The sequence below is a fragment of the Acipenser ruthenus genome, chromosome 3 (genome assembly GCF_902713425.1).
Source record: "Acipenser ruthenus chromosome 3, fAciRut3.2 maternal haplotype, whole genome shotgun sequence".
In the NCBI taxonomy this organism is placed as follows: domain Eukaryota; kingdom Metazoa; phylum Chordata; class Actinopteri; order Acipenseriformes; family Acipenseridae; genus Acipenser; species Acipenser ruthenus.
This window is the reverse complement of record NC_081191.1, coordinates 16,296,844-16,311,041: the sequence shown is the minus strand read 5'-3', so window position 1 is coordinate 16,311,041 and position 14,198 is coordinate 16,296,844. Positions and strand designations below refer to the sequence as shown.

General features: G+C 41.4%; 1 protein-coding gene across 2 annotated transcripts in view; it reads left to right on the top strand.

Annotated features, from left to right (window-relative positions):
* LOC117435557 (serine/threonine-protein kinase 3-like) overlaps positions 1 to 14,198 on the top strand; it is a 126,862-nt gene that overhangs the window by 96,722 nt on the left and 15,942 nt on the right. For both annotated transcript variants that reach the window (XM_059012614.1, XM_034058843.3), the window contains one exon: positions 581 to 756. In XM_059012614.1, coding sequence (XP_058868597.1) covers positions 581 to 756 — 176 coding nt within the window. The remainder of the gene's footprint in view (positions 1 to 580; positions 757 to 14,198) is intronic.

Here is a 14,198-nt window from a genome sequence, read left to right as displayed (position 1 = left end):
GCAGCCTTCACTGAATCCTCTTGCCCAAACAAAGGATTTTTTTGCTTCCTTTATACCAGGTGGCTGGGACTTGCTTGATGATCAATTATCCAATCAAAACCCAGCCACATTACACATGTGTATTTAGCAGGGATGGAATTAAGCCCATCCCTGCCAAACTTAAGTACAAAATACACAAAACACACTATTTACAAGTGCTGAGCTTCTGCCCTGTCACAAAAGTAAAATACCTTTACTCATGTTCACGCTTACTCAACTTAGACCAATGTAAGACTTTATCTTTCGCATATAGAATAAGTTTATTAAATAATTGTTTTTACCCAAAGCAGTTTGTTTTTTTGCTCACATTCGGTCCAGCTCATTTTTGGCTTTTAAACAGATCTATAATTGATTTGCAGTGCATAAGATCTAGTGCTTCTTAAAGAAATATAACCTAAGTAAACAGTTAATTTAGTCCATGAAGCAGTTTTATTTCCTTTTTAGAATGTTGTTCATGGATTTTTTATATTTTCATATTGGATAGAAAAGACTCTCAGGAATAACTATTTTTTTATTTTATTTATTGCTTTTTCTCATATAGGAAATGCTACTTCACAACAAGCACAACGACCTTCCTTCATGGATTACTTTGACAAGCAGGATTCGAAGAATAAAGCTCATGAAAACTTCAATCAAAACAAGCCGGAGCCTTACCATATAGCAAAGAATATCTTCCCGGATAATTGGAAGGTTCCACAGGATGGTGACTTTGACTTTGTAAGTATAAAGTTGTTTCTACTAGTTGTGTTCACACCAGAAAAGGAAAGGCACCTCATTTAAAAACGTTTTTATTGCAATTTGTTTTTGCCTTGGATGGACCAGCTTCTGTATTTTATATGTGCCTCCTCATTTACAAACTAATAAGAAGGCTATCTGTACAAAGAGGCAAAATAAGATAATAAAGACTGAGCATAGATCTGGTGAGTAGTGAGATGGAGACCGGAGCAAATTATTGATTCTCTAACCATTCTTTTTGTCTTTTTCAGTAAGTGTTGCTCAAATAAATATCAGGCAGGAAACCTATCAATACTGCAGTATTTGTAAAATGGTACCAATAATGATGCAGCAGAAAGTGAAATTAAAGAATGATTACTATTTCTGAGTGTATTTATTAAAGATGAGATGCCCTAGGTGACTACTCCATAACATTCTTCTGTTGTTTGTTTTGTTAGATTTCCTGCTTTGTAATTAAGGATCGTTTTTTTTAAACCCACCACTGCTCCAAATCCACCGCGCTTCTGCTCATATCTCTGCAGACAAAATGTAACGTTGGCTTTTGGTTTTTTTTTAGCTCTTATTTAATATGCTTGCTATATCTGTGGCTATATAATTGGGACTAATTGCAAGGTGTAACACGAATAACATATACAGCACTTTGAACCCTGAAGAAAGGTGTCACATGAGTCACATCTCAGTAAGTGTCTGAGAAAAGCACTGTTCGTGTTGAGGTGCATTAAAAAGGGCCAAACCTATGCTAGACTTTGAAATGAAGACTGTCGTGCGTTACTATATTTAGGTATCCATTAGAGCAGTGGTTTTCAGCCTTTTCATCTCAAGTACTCGTGTTTCCAGCAGGGACCACCAAGTGTACCAGTAACTATGTGCAATCTTAAACGATGTTAAATGCACCACAGCAAGCACATTGTCATATATTTGAGATGTTTTCATTAGCACAATCTGAGAGCTAAATTTAGTGAATGGTATGTTTTTCTTACTGCACTCCTGTAAGCTGCAGTACATTTCATTTTTTAAAATTTCTTTTCTCAACAGTACACGTTGCCTGTGTGTTCTGCTTTCACATTTCTTAAAATGGTCAGTTTGAGAAATAAACTTTGTTTTCCCTGTTACAGCTGACCCTGCTTTAGTACAAAACTCACGCCACATACTGTTTTTCATTATGGTGACGATGCTCTTAAATTACTGTGCATCATCTAATTTGGGAATTTGCTGTGCAATTAAATCATCCTTAAAATTCTGACGGTAAACAATGTAACTAAATCTGTTATATCTGGGATGCAAGATGCAACAACAAAATCTGTTCGTGTTGACTCAAAACTTTATTATTTATTAAGTGTTGAGCGTTTTGCTGTATTACAGGCTTTCATTAATTATTTTCTTTATTTTAAGTTTCCAGGGCATTTTGTTAATGGCACGTGTGCAGCACACAGACTTTTAAGTGTATTTTTGTTTTAGTTTTTTGCTGTTCTTGTTCTGCATTTCTTAAATGCAACAGTTCATTTTAAGCTAAATTCTTTACACAACAGTACTCACACACGGTCACCATCACAACTGTTGCAAGAAACTGGGCTTCCCGTATTCTGCTGGTGTTAATTCGATCAAATTGTGGTATGGTTTTTTTTTTTTTTTCTATACAAACTGACATGTCACATTTTGCTTTTAAAGGGAGGGGCAGTATTTTTGTGCCTAACTCCGAAAAAGCAGTTGTCTGTTTTTTTTATTGTCTGGAGCCCTGCATCATAATTTCTCATTTCTCTGTGATTAAGCGGTACAAACAGATTGATACATTACGATGGTGCGATTGAAGGAGCATTGTGGTTGAGGAATCATATTGTCATAAAGAACTGCCGCTGCGCAGACCACAGGTTGAAAAACACTGCATTAGAGGGTAGCTTGACATTTGCCAATCCACTGCACCTACAACTATGGATATCTTATAAACCATTTCAGCTAGCAACCTAATTTTTTCAGTGGGATGAAAACACCTCAGGCAAAATCTAAGGACACACTTCACACTTGTGACCTAAGATAACTGACACTTTGTTGCAGGCCACACCCTTTACTTTTTATTTACTAACCATTTCATCAGAAAAAGTCTAGCTGGCTTTCCCATTTGGACATTAAAGGGTACATAAGGACCTTTTTATTTTACTGTGTTGCATGTTCCCATGTGTTGCTACAACTGTTTATGTAAGGTGTGTGTGTGTGTATTGTTTTCATTTTTTGAAAACAATACACACACCTTACGTAAACACCTTTTCCTGCTCACTGGTAAATCCATCTTGGTTACATATGTGAGCAGGAGGATGATGGGAAATGTAGTTCTGAGAGGTCCATGCGGGTACATGTGAAGCCATCTTGAGGCAGGGAATGCAATTTAAAAGTTTAAAAAAGTGGTCAAAATGTAAAAAAAAAAAATAAATTAAAAAAAAAAAAAAAAAAATGAAAACAATACAAAACACGTAAACAGTTGTAGCAACACATGGGAACATGTAACACAATAAAATTAAAAGGTCCTTATGTACCCTGTAATGCTAGTTGTTTTGGACAGCCAATATATAAAATAATTATAATTTCTAGTTTCTCCAACCCTTTTATTATACCCATATATAAAAATGCAGGGTTCACATTTTTCACTGAGTCATTCGTTCTCCTAAAACCTACCTGCTCCAGTGACGATAACTCAGGAGTTGCAGTATTTGATAGCTCATTGCCTTCAGGGATGTGATTTAAGTGTAACAGTTGAAGGGCAGCAGTGGTATTAGATGAGAACAAGATGGAAATATGATTTATTTATTGCATCTGTGCACATGGCAGAACAGCAAGGCAGGGCAGCTCCATTGTCAAAATCATCCTTGATTTGTCATTCTGATTCTGATCAATTGCTGTACAGGAGTGAAAATGAGACCATTGCTTAGTAGTTTGATCAATATGTAATGAAGTTCATGTGTGATTGACTAAGCTTACACTAAAACCTAGAATGGCTTAACCTACCCTTGTTATACATGTCAATCATCATAGGATTGGGTGTTTCTTCTGGAGAGCATGGTTTTTTGGGAATGGGGGGGGGGCTTTTACAGATGCAAAACAATGGAAATAAATAATTAGAAAAGATTAGAAACATAACAGCCAAAGCGACATTTAAATTGTGCCTAATTGTAGTACTATAGAAAATATTACTTTGTTAAATGTTAGACCATCATTTTAATAAATACTAGTACTTTATGCATAAATTCTCAATGTCAGTCAAACATTGCATGCACTGTTAGTCTGATTTAAAATATAATTCCAGGGGAAGCATATCCTGTTGTTTGTGTATACAGAATATTCATATAGAAGCTTGAAATCATGCCTCATGAACAGTTGAGTAATTCAGGCATTTATTTCACAAAATATTCTGCCATTTATCTTGAAGGAAAATTATTTCAACCAGTTTAATAATATACATACCTTTCAAAACCAGGGATTATTATATATGTCTATAAATTAAACTGTGTGAAAGAAAAGCAGTGAAAATAATAAAATCCAAAACCAATAATCCCTGTATTTGACAAGCAGTTTAATTTCGACTGGTGACACCCAGTGACTCTCATTTCTCACTAACAAGATAATTAGTAAATAATTATTAAGTGCACCATACTTTGTGGCCGTAGGTTTTTATGATGTACATTTTAGTAGACTCTCTGTCTTCATGATTCCAAAAACAGTCAGTTTATGCCTTGCGTTCACAATGACTACATTTACAGTGACAATAGAGGTAGCACGCTATGACTGTAGTACTGTTATTCCTGGGAAATAAAATTTGAATGCTTAAAATTATTTATTTTGACTAGGCTTTACAACAAGCTTCCAAGTGCTGCGCCAGTCGTTATATGGTAATTAAGGAGGGGTTATGCTAATATTTCTTATGGCACGCATCATAAGAGCATACCAATAAATAAACACGCATTGCATTAAAAAGGGTGTTTGCAACGACTTTGTACGATTTTAGAATGATATTACAGAAACTTTTCAATTTTACTTACCCAGTCGTGGCCATCCGAGATTACAGCAGATGAAACTGGAGCATTGAATTTTGCACACTTTGACCCATGGAACGATGTTAATCTTACCAAACAGCCACTGGCCTACCCTGTCTAGATTTTCCATGCTTGGAACATGCATTTCCAAAATCTAGAAAAGTATAGTTCGATGAGATTTAAAATTCTACGAAAATAACATTCCATTCAGGGTACCAACAGTCGTTGTAAATGCAGCCATTGAGAAGAGCTATGCTGCATAAAATACTTTTATTTATTTATTTATTTATTTTTTTAAACAAAAATCATATACAGTACTGTTACAGCAGTTTGCAAAAAACATTTTACTTTATCTTATTGTTTTATCAATTCAATAGGACTTTAATTGAATTGTACTGGCAATCAGTTATAAATAATAGGAATTCAACAAATACTCCTACTGCTTTGTGTTTATAAGACCAAGAAGCATAAGTGTCTTTTACTGCTGAGCCACGTTCAGGGCCGTAGTCTGGTCTCAGGGTCATTAGAGCACACACATGCAGAGTCCACTGCCGATATTCTGGTCTTGTCTCTATCGATCAGGCAAGATCTGAATGGAGTGCTCTGCACCATTTCCTTTGATTAGTTTTTAGACCTAAATTTAATTTACAGTCCCTTTTTTAATCCTTTTTTGATTATATTTAGTTAAATATCCATCCTTGTTAGCAGCCTCTGTGTAAGAGTGATAAATATTTTTTTTTCCAGCTGTCCTTGTTTTTAACCTCTATCCATATGTGACAAGGTGGGTGTTGTACAAGAAAAAAATGACCATTTAGTGGCAGTTAATTTAAAAGCTTCCACCGCCATAGCCTTATTTATCGGAAACCATTATTCCAGGTAGTGTCTTCACATTTGTAGGGTTATGCAGTGTACACCCAGTATGCTAAATGTATTGGGTGACCATACCAATGACCTCTGGCCTAATATGGCTACCATCTTGAGGTCAAATATTCTTATGTTTAGAGATAGATACACAGCTGTATTCTATCATTCTTTCAACAAAGTTCCATTACTGGTATTGTTCAATAAAAATGAACCCATTCACTGTCACATTGTTTTAAACTCTGGACGTATCAGTGTTACAGACCACATGCTTTCAGACAGTGTCTTTAAAGTTGGTACACAGCTGTATTCTACGATTCTCTCAATAAAGATCAGCACAGGTGGTGTCCAGTAGACATTTACCTTTTCACTGACACATTATTTTAATGTCTGGCGATATCAAGGATAACAATCAATCTGATATGAAATTCCTATGTTATCATCAGTGAGGTATCGTTTTTGTTGGCATTGAACCACTATTTTAATTTTAAGACATTGAAATTGTATTTATTTCATCTTTAGGTTTCAAGTTTCTGTAGTATTTTTATGCATTGTTTTTTCTGAAAAACCCAAGAACAGTAAATCAAGTGAGGAAAATTATTGCATGTGTTGAAGTGTTACATGTAGAAAATACAGAGAATATTCTTCTATTTAACTGACTGTGTTGTACTTTCCTGTCTTTCTATGATCATTTATTTAAATTATGAAAGTTGTCAGCTTGTGGGGGGTGGTGGGTGAGGAGAAGTAATGCTGATAATCTTAGTTCAGATAGTCATCTTATTTTGTGTCTCTTTCTGGTGAGTCAATACAATTTATAACTTCTCAAAGCCTTCTTGAATCGATCATATTTAGCCAAGTTTTATGATTTTAAATGTGCCCAAGGCAGAAAAATGCCTTCAAAAAATCTTCAGTAGATAAAAAATGTAGGTACTGCTGTTTTCGTTTTTTATTTTAGTTTATTTATTTTTACCACAGTTTTCTCACCAATTTGGAATCGCCCTATGACAGGGAACCGGGTCGCTGGTTCCTGCGCAAGTGTGTGCCTGTAGAAAATCAGCTGCGACTCGCAGTTGGAGACGCGTTGCTAAGCAACCAGTTGAGTGGCAGGCTAGTCCTGAGCTAAAGTGATCGGGAGGTCTGGATTGGCTGGTGGGCGTGCCTGGGGATGCTGCGCAGAGCACAAAATGCGGCTGCGCTACAGCTCGGGGCTGCTGCAAGGCCATTGCTGTACAGACGGGCGCTGAGTGAGTGTTTGTTTACATCCAGGAGGGAAGCGTCCGCTCTGCGGGAACGACTACTACGGAGCCCTTTAACTGCAAGACGGGGCCTGTGAAGGCGATTGCCCAGCCAGGACCGTCGGAATGGCCCGGAGTCGCTGGGAGGCCAGGACTTCAGAAATAACACAACAGAAGTAGGTCAGCTTAGGGGAGGTGGATCCCAAAACAGTATAAAGAGGGTTACCGTAGAGTAGTAGGTTCCTGGAGCGGGACGTTCCTTTTAGTGGGACTAGCGCTCGTCATTTTGTGTGGCAAACTTTTATTTTTAGCTTTTGTTTCTTTGTTTTTATTGCTTTATTAAATGTAACACTAGTTTGGTGTTAAAATTTAATCTGCGCGCCTGAGCGGCATATCAACACCAATGCTCTGTGTCTGTCAGTATTTTCCAGTGACTACCCACACATGTAACACTTCACCCTGTTACATATGGTGTCAGAAGTGGGCGTCACTGGTCCTGCTGAGTCAAGGCAGGATAGGCACAGAGCAGTTGCCTACCAGGATGCACAGGCAGAACCAGCTGACGATCAGCAGTCATCGGAGGCGTTGCTGAGGGAGCAACTGGAGACGTGGACGAGGCGTGTGGAGAGGCAAGGGCTGCCTTCCTCGGCCAAAGGAGTGGCTGCCGTCCGGAGAGCTGATGGAGGAGTTGCGGTCAAGTGAAGGAGCTGACGTCCGAGAGAGGAGCAGCTGCCGTTCCATAAAGGAGTAACTGCCGTCCGGAGGGCTAAAGGAGGAGCTACTGCCCTAATCACCAGTGAGGAGGAGACTGCCTCTACCACAGCCCCAACCACCACCCCTGGGCAACAGTCCGGCGCCTGTGGGTAAGAGCCCTTGACCCGTGCTCCCAGACACCCGACCTTGGTGTCTGGACCTCCCATCGCTGGGCCTGGGTCCCAGGTCGCAGCATCAGCAGGCATGGTTGTTCGCCCAGACTCCTGTTTCGCTCCCCCTGGAGAACCAGACATCGCTACACTGTCGCCAAGGCTCTCACCTCTGCCGGCATCTGCAGCCGCCCGGTCACCTGCCTGCGCTCCGGTCGCCCTGTCCACGCAAGTCGGGTCTCCTGTCACTGTGTCTCGGTCCCTTTAGAGATGGCGCCGGGGATGACAGCAATCCACCCACTGACCCGCCCCCCCCCCCCCCCCCCCCCCAAAACGGAAGAGGAACCAGTCAGAGGTATCAAACGGACCGGTGGTGCCGTTCTGAGGGGGAAGATATGTGACAGGGAACCGGGTCGCTGGTTCCTGCGCAAGTGTGTGCCTGTAGAAAATCAGCTGCGACGCGCAGTTGGAGACGCGTTGCTAAGCAACCAGTTGAGTGGAGGGCTAGTCCTGAGCTAAAGTGATCGGGAGGTCTGGATTGGCTGGGGGGCGTGCTTGGGGATGCTGCGCAGAGCTCAAAAAGCGGCTGCGCTACAGCTTGGGGCTGCTGCAAGGCCATTGCTGTACCGACGGGCGCTGAGTGAGTGTTTGTTTACATCCAGGAGGGAAGCGTCCGCTCTGCGGGAACGACTACTACGGAGCCCTTTAACTGCAAGACGGGGCCTGTGAAGGCGATTGCCCAGCCAGGACCGTCGGAATGGCCCGGAGTCGCTGGGAGGCCAGGACTTCAGAAATAACACAACAGAAGTAGGTCAGCTTAGGGGAGGTGGATCCCAAAACAGTATAAAGAGGGTTACCGTAGAGTAGTAGGTTCCTGGAGCGGGACGTTCCTTTTAGTGGGACTAGCGCTCGTCATTTTGTGTGGCAAACTTTTATTTTTAGCTTTTGTTTCTTTGTTTTTATTGCTTTATTAAATGTGACACCAGGTCTACCATCGCTGGTACCCTAGTGTCAGTTTGGTGTTAAAATTAAATCTGCGCGCCTGAGCGTCGTATCAACACCAATGCTCTGTGTCTGTCAGTATTTTCCAGTGACTACACTATGTAACACAATTTTTGTTCCTGGGTAGTAAGTGTTATTTCCCAATTGCTTATGCCTCAAAAGTATAGAAAATGGCTATTATTCCCCACAAACTTTGCTTTTGTGACCAGGACAGTGGTATTTTGAAATTTTCCTATTTCCAATGAGAAAACGGGCAAATTTGTGTCTTTTCGTTCACATAAAGTCAGAAAAAAACAACATATGAATCCAAATTAACATGTATTTATACTAAAGTAATACAAAAATGACTACAAAAGATTTAGAAGTGAGTAGTTTTTCGAGATTTACGATTATACTGTAAATCACTTTCACGAATCAGCCCCCAAATGTAGTCTCGCATCATGTTCTCGTTATACTGTCCTTGATAGCGGCATTCAAAGTCCAGTATATCCTGGTGGAAGCGCTCGTCTTGCTCCTCCGAGTACACTCCCATGTTCTCCTTTGAATTTATCAAGATGAGCATCAAGGATATGGACTTTGAGGGACATCCTACAGCCCATTGTACCGTAGTTCTTCACCAGAGTCTTAACCAGCTCCACATAGTTTTCGGCCTTGTGATTGCCCAGGAAGCCCCGAACCACTGCGACAAAGCTGTTCCAAGCTGCTTTCTCCTTACTAGTGAGCTTCTTGGGGAATTCATTGCACTCCAGGATCTTCTTTATCTGTGGTCCGACGAAGACACCGGCTTTGACCTTTGCCTCAGACAGCTTAGGGAAGAAGTCTTGAAGGTACTTGAAGGCTGCCGACTCCTTATCTAGAGCTCTGACAAATTGTTTCATAAGGCCCAATTTGATGTGCAGTGGTGGCATCAGCACCTTCCGGGGGTCCACCAGTGGCTCCCACTTGACGTTGTTCCTCCCCACAGAGAACTCGGTCCGCTGTGGCCAGTCCCGCCTGTGGTAGTGCGCCTTGGTGTCCCAGCTGTCCCAAAGGCAAAGATAGCAGGGAAACTTGGTAAAACCGCCTTGGAGATCCATCAGGAATGCCACCATTTTGACCTCCCAGCCGTACTCATCATACTTCAAGGCGTCCAGCAAGGTCTTGATGCTGTTGTAATCCTCTTTGAGGTGCACCGAGTGAGCCAGGGGAAGAGACGGGTACTTGTTACCATTATGGAGCAGCACGGCTTTGAGGCTCCTGGATGAGCTGTCAATGAAGAGGCGCCACTCATTCTGGTTACAGGCGATTCCGATTGCCTCGAACAGACTGGTCACATTGTGGCAGAAGCAGAGCCCATCTTGACGGGTGAAGAAACTGGAAAAAGGTTGGTGACGCTTCCTCTGATCTGCGACTTGCACACTTTCATCCAACAAGTTCCACTGCTTGAGCCTAGACGTCAAAAGCTCGGCATTGGACTTGGTGAGACCAAGATCTCTAATCAAGTCGTTGAGATCTTTTTGGTTGGGGTAGTATGGGTTTCTCTCCTCAGCTCCACCTCTGAAATTGTCATCTGGATCTACAACGTCTTCCTCGCTCTCTGACTTGCTGCTCTCTTCTAAAGACGGCTGCTCTCTCTCCGGAGGAGTGGGTACGGGGAGCTCATGGCAGTGTGGCACCGGGGCGATGGATGAAGGAAGGTCCGGATACGTGATAGCAGGTGCATTCTTGCCAGTCCGACGTTTGGAAGGGTCCACCATGCAGAAGTAGCAGTTGCTTGAGTGGTCAGTGGGTTCCCGCCAAATTCTTGGGATAGCGAACTTCATGGCTCTCTTTTCCCCTCTGTATCATCCTACAAAAATACATTTATTTCACCCATGACTAATGTGTAAGAGATTCTCGCAACATTTTTCATATATGATATCTTTTTTCAATAACATTGAAAATTGTAAAACATTTTAAAATTAAAAACCTTTACAATTTTAAAAATTATAACAAATTTTATAACATAAAATTCCGAGCAACAATTGTCCATCTTACCTTCCAGAGTTTTTTTGCAGTGCTCGCAGGTGAAATGAGGTGCCCAGGGTTTGTCTTGATCCCCGACAGGCATGCCGAAATATGCCTTGTAGGCCTCACACATCTTAGCAGATGCTTCCACGGAGTACTTTTTCGCTCTTGTCTTGATAAATTGGCCGCAGACACAGCAAAATGCGTCTGCCGGATGCTTGCAGCCTCTTGATGCCATCTCAGAAAAATGCAGATATGTATCCAGGCAGCTGGAACTAAACTGAACTGGTGGTCTTAAGGCCCCTGTATTTATACTACTATGTATATTACTGGAAAGTTCTAGAAAGTTCTAGAAGTTACTCCAAGTTTACTCAGCACTGAATCTATCTGGAATGTTCTGGAAAATAGGTAAATTTCAAAATATCACTGTCCTGGTCACAAAAGCAAAGTTTGTGGGGAATAATAGCCATTTTCTATACTTTTGAGGCATAAGCAATTAGGAAATAACACTTACTACCCAGGAACCAAAAAAAAAAAAAAATTGATACACGGTGCTACCCACACATGTAACACTTCACCCTGTTACACGCCCATTGTGTTATTATTAATCCCGGTTCACCACTGTAACCCCCCCGGCGACTCGGGGAAACGGATGCTAAAACACACGTCCTCCAAAACATGTTCCTGCCAAGCCGTAATCTTTCGCACTGCGGATCCACAGCGAAGCCAGCCACCTATAGTGCCAGACCCGCAGGCGCCCTATCAGCCACAGGGGTCGCCAGTGCGTGGTGAACCGTGGATTGCCCTGCCGACCTAAGCCCTCCCTACCCGGGCGGTGCTCGGCCAATTGTGCACCACCACCTGGGAACCCCCGGTCACGATCGGCAATGACATAGGGCGCATCCTGCACTTCACGTGGAGCGCCTTTACTGGATGCATCACTCGGGAGCCCATTAATGCAGTTTGTTAAAGTGTTTATAGCCGTGGAAGTTTAACAAAACCCTTAACTTTGTTTGGTTTAATATTCCCATCACGTCGATTTCTTTAGGATTATTTATGCCAGTTTAGCATTACAATTATTTAAAGCATAAAGCATGGCTGTGCGATGTTTCTTACTCTGATTTAATGCTTAAACTAGTCCTGAAATAAGGTTCACGATAAGTTTCAAGAGTAGATAAAAGTAAAGCTTTTTCTTTAAAAGATTATGTGATTCTTCTGATAGCTCATACCGATACAGTATTACATTTTGCATTAATACTGTTCATAAAGTAAAACACAAAGATATTGTTTAAAACTGTAAAAAAAAAAACAGTAAACGGTACACTTGAGTTACTATGTGCAATAGCTGTCTTCTCTGAGGCGCTGCCCTGTATACCAGGTAACCAGTGTTTACTTTGAGAGAGAATGCAAATCAGGTTTCCTAGGGAACCATGTGTACTGCAATATCTACCGTAAGCTTTCCCTTTTATAATTGTGTTGACAAAAGTGTGAGAGTTTGAGATGATGGTGATTTTCCAATTTCTTGGAAGAGTGCTGTTTCTATTTGTCATGCAATTTTTGGTTTTTATTCATAGCATTCACATTTTTAATAACCTTTATTTTATATCTGTGGAATTGTATTACCTGGAACTTACCTGGGAGGGAAAAAAAGAAGCAACTGTGAAAAATGTGAAAATTGCAGTTTATTGCTCCAGATATTAAGCTTCTAGGAATCCAGAGGTTAGTTGGTTAGAAAGGGAAAATATAGAATCATTAGTAAGAAGTACCTATTTATTATAAATGTCATTTTCTGTTAAATATACCAGAATTTAACATTGTAGTTTTTATTTGCTTTTTTATTTATTTATTTATTTTTTTTAATATAATTTGGATTCGCCAATTGTTTTATCCCCAGTCATTCAACCCGGCACACCGCTGCAACCCCTGCACTAACTCGGGTGAGACTCGCACTCGCACTCGCACTCGCGTCCTCCGCCGTCAGTCATCTGCTTTTTTCCCGCACTGCAAAGCTGACGTGAAGCCATTACAGAACTACAGTGTCAGAGGACCACGCAGTTCTGAATTGCACACAGGCAGGCTTGCAGGCACCCGGCCAGCCACAGGGGTCACTGGTGCACGGATTCCCCAGTCAATCTACTCTCCCCGCCCGGGCAGCGCTTGGCCAATTGTGTGCCGCCCCCTGGGGACTCCCGGCCACGGTCGGCAGTGGCATAGCCTGGATTTGAACTAGCGATCTCCAAGCTATAGGGTGCATCCTGCACTCCGGGCACAGTGCTTGCTGGATGCGCCACTCAGGAGCCCCACGATAAAATAGTTTTCATTTCAAGTTATAAAATGCTCATGTGAGTGAACTTCTTAAGTTAATAATTATATTAATTATATTTTCCATTCCTGCCATTCCTTCCTCTGGGTCATCCTCATTTATTACCTCGCTTTCCCTAACCTCATTAGCATGATCACCTTCCGCAGCTTCCGAATTCTTATTTTGCTTGCCCTCCCCCCTTTGCTCTCTCTGCCCGGCTGCAGGCTCCCTCTTCGGGCAGGTGCGCCGAATGTGCCCCCGCGCTCCCCAGCTGTAGCACTTCATAAAAACCGAAGTCACAAAAACAACATAATCATTCCCCTCGATCTTGTATTTTAGTACAAGACTAAGGTATTGTTCTACATTTTTTAAAATCATAAATACCTGTCTTCGGAATGATGACGCGTCCCAGCTTCAGAGCCCAGGAGCCCAGTAGCCCAGTTTTTACAGGTAACCAACTGTTAGAAAGAAGTTTATAGTGAAAAAAATAAATTTTAAAGAGAGCATTCACATTCACCACACTTACTTAACCACCTCCCCACAATCTCCCTGCGTGCACCACTAGAGAGAGAGCTAGAGAGAGAGGAATGTTGGCCAATAGGTATAGTAGATAAAGAACAAAATCCAGGCCTCTCGATGTTTGAAACACAAGAATATATGCATCTTGTATTATGGATGCAAATAGATTATGTAAACTTGCCAGTTGGCGAATGTGCGGGTTGAGAGAACTGTCTGGATGCCACACGATGTGAAGAGTGTAGCAGCTGGTAAGGCAGTGCATTTTAGGTTTTGTTTTGGGAATTCAAAGTGGATGCAAACTGTATTTTAGTCATTACACAGAATGTGTATACTATCAATAATGTGTTCTAAATGTTATGTTTCATCATAATTACAATTCTTTAGATACATATACACTCAAAATGATGGCATACATATACCACTATTATCCCTGTTGTGGATTTTAAATCCACAAATCCTTCAGACACTTAAAAGCAGTGCCCTGCTTATTTTTACGGAGACGTTTGATTAAGAATTTGAGTCTTCATTGCATAAACTAGAGAATAGTCATGTGACCTCTGTTCAATGCTTTTATCTGTTTGCTGGCAAGGCTTTAGTGCAGCTCGTGTTCTGGTTGGAGATATGTTGGGAGTCA